This window comes from Penaeus chinensis, chromosome 2 (assembly GCF_019202785.1).
Source record: "Penaeus chinensis breed Huanghai No. 1 chromosome 2, ASM1920278v2, whole genome shotgun sequence".
In the NCBI taxonomy this organism is placed as follows: Eukaryota; Metazoa; Arthropoda; class Malacostraca; order Decapoda; family Penaeidae; genus Penaeus; species Penaeus chinensis.
The window spans coordinates 43,675,086-43,677,585 of record NC_061820.1 but is presented as its reverse complement, the minus strand read 5'-3'; the positions used below and the strand labels follow the sequence as shown (position 1 = coordinate 43,677,585).

The following is a 2,500-nucleotide window of genomic DNA, read 5'->3' as shown; positions in this document are numbered from 1 at the left end:
ATGGCCATAGTCTCCGCCCTCCATATCATCTCCGAAGGTATGTAGAAGCAAATGAAAATTGTTTGCATTCGTGAGTCGACATCTAAGAAGGACCATCACATGTTTGTTGCTTTCAACATTACTCTGGCTTCCTCGCCTTTTGGACTTTGTGTAAAAACGAAAATGTTTTGGTTCTTTTTATTTGTTATGTATTATTTAGATAAGATAAACTGTAAGGTAAGATATTAATATCATGTATGCATATATAAACCATAATAGTGTGTATATACAGTCAAATTAAACCTGCCTGGTAGATTTGAAATTAAATACATGTTGCCAACTTAAAATTACTAACCCATGCATTATAACAGATGTAAATAATTTATTTCAACCTCTTTAGAACATAACTTTCCTCTTAACAAACATGCAGCAACTGAGCCTTAAAGAACCTTTAGTTATAGTGCTATTAAGCAACACCACGCAGCACCCACACCACCGCCACACCTCACGCGACAGACGCCCAAAGATTGCCTTCGCTTCGTCTTTCCTTCAGCCTTTGGCGCAGATCACACACCTATTTTCGGCTGTCATATTCAACGCATTTTCTGAGCTCTTGTTTGCTGCTCTACTGTTCTTTTTTCCCCTGTTATGTATCTGCAATTTGACGCCAGCAGATTACCCTGGATCTATTACGAAAACAGTATCAGAGTAGGGACAGTTATAGTATTATACAGTTATACGCGAGGATCATTTTTTAATTATATTTTCTTTAGTAACATATATCGTATCAAAATTTGTATCAAAGAGAAAATACAGATAAAACAGGTACAAAGCAGCAGACTCTCCCCAGTCCACAGCTGAATGCGTAGTCTCGAGAGCGTGGAACAGTTCCTCCTCATTTTCAGTCCACTCTCCAGGTCCTTCACTCCGCACATTACAGTGTAGCTATAGGCTTAGGGACTGCTCAAGGCCTCTCTTGCGGGGATGTAATTTGACCAAAGGCCGTGAATAATGAGACTAATTAGGTTTCCTTCTTGGTTTGTCTGCCTGATCTGTTATTTCTTACCATTTGCAAAATAAAGCTTCACATTGCCATTAACAAGCTTTTATTTATAGTCACCATTACATTTCACAACGCTAGTATCAGAGTGCCTACAAAACATTCATCTATTTTACAGAGATGCCATACAAAGCATAACAGTAACATTCAAACATTTGACCAGAAGTCCCATATTTCACAATGTCAGTTTTCCTATATGACTCAAATACCGATAAATTTTGTATAATGATTAATGCGTTATTACTGCCCTTTGAGCAGTGGGCGGTTCTGGTTTAGTAGATGTAACCATGACACATTTCGTAACGAGGTCATTGTGCAAAAAAAAAAAAAAAAAATTATCCTGGGTTAACCGCAAAAGGTCATCATTTTATGGCCTTTTAAAGAATGTAGGTCACAGTCTTAACAGCGTTTGGCAAAAGAAATGTAATTTATAGTACTGATAGGACGCACATATCATTTTTACATTGTGATGTCACATTTTTTCCACATGTAAATTCACGTCTCACATCTAACAGGAAAACTTGTCCGCCTCATGACACTTCACAAGACAAATCCCTGAATCAGCGAAAAAGCCTTCCCAAACCGAGATTATTTCAAGTTCTTAATAAACTTTGAAAGAAAATGAAGATAGGAATACCTCAAACGGAACACAAAACGGCAACGAAGAAATCCATTGTGGAGAATATATGCACGTCTGCGCGTTGCCCAAGACCGGAGTCATAGAGCGCCACATGCTCCACTAGAGCCCGAAGAAAACCTGACGTTGTCGCTGCCTTGGGTCGAGGGGCGCCAAGGAGCACAAGTCCGCGTCCGCTCACTCGCGCGTAATACATGTGCTGTCATACACGGTTTATTTGCCTTCCTCTTAACAAGAGCATCGTTTCACAATTATCTTTTTTTGACCTGTTTGTCTTCCTAACCTCTTCTGAAGTATTTCGTACAGCCATCCATCGAATTTGTCTTGAAATGAATGACTTCTTTAATCTTGATATTGACTAGAAACTTTAAAGGCCTCACTTATTTTTTCGTTCGCTTAATCAACATCAACTTTGGGCTCTTTATTACATCCGTAATTAATTGGAATAGTAAGTAGGTAATCTGAGTTTTACTTTAGTTCTTATCCTACTTTCTGAGCATAACAAATGGGCCAAGTTAACAAGGAATCGCTCATATCAGCAGTAATATTTAATTCCATACTATTTCTCTCTCTCTCTTTCTCTCTCTATATATATATCTCTCTCTCTCTCTTCCTCCCTCCCTCCCTATCTCTCTCTCTCTCTCTCTCTCTCTTTCTCTCTCTCTCTCTTTCTTTCTCTCTCTCTATCTCTCTCTCTCTCTCTCTCTCTCTCTCTCTCTCTCTCTCTCTCTCTCTCTCTCTCTCTCTCTCTCTCTCTCTCTCTCTCTCTCTTCCTCCCTCCCTCCCTCCCTCTCTCTCTCTCTCTCTCTCTCTCTCTCTCTCTC

The 2,500-nt window shown here is 39.4% G+C and overlaps 1 protein-coding gene across 5 annotated transcripts in view; it reads left to right on the top strand.

Moving 5' to 3' along the window:
* LOC125035812 overlaps positions 1-2,500 on the top strand; it is a 31,286-nt gene that overhangs the window by 288 nt on the left and 28,498 nt on the right. For all 5 annotated transcript variants that reach the window (XM_047628072.1, XM_047628063.1, XM_047628056.1 and 2 more), the window contains exon 1: positions 1-37. This exon is cut by the window's left edge and continues 288 nt beyond it. In XM_047628072.1, coding sequence (XP_047484028.1) covers positions 1-37 — 37 coding nt within the window. The remainder of the gene's footprint in view (positions 38-2,500) is intronic.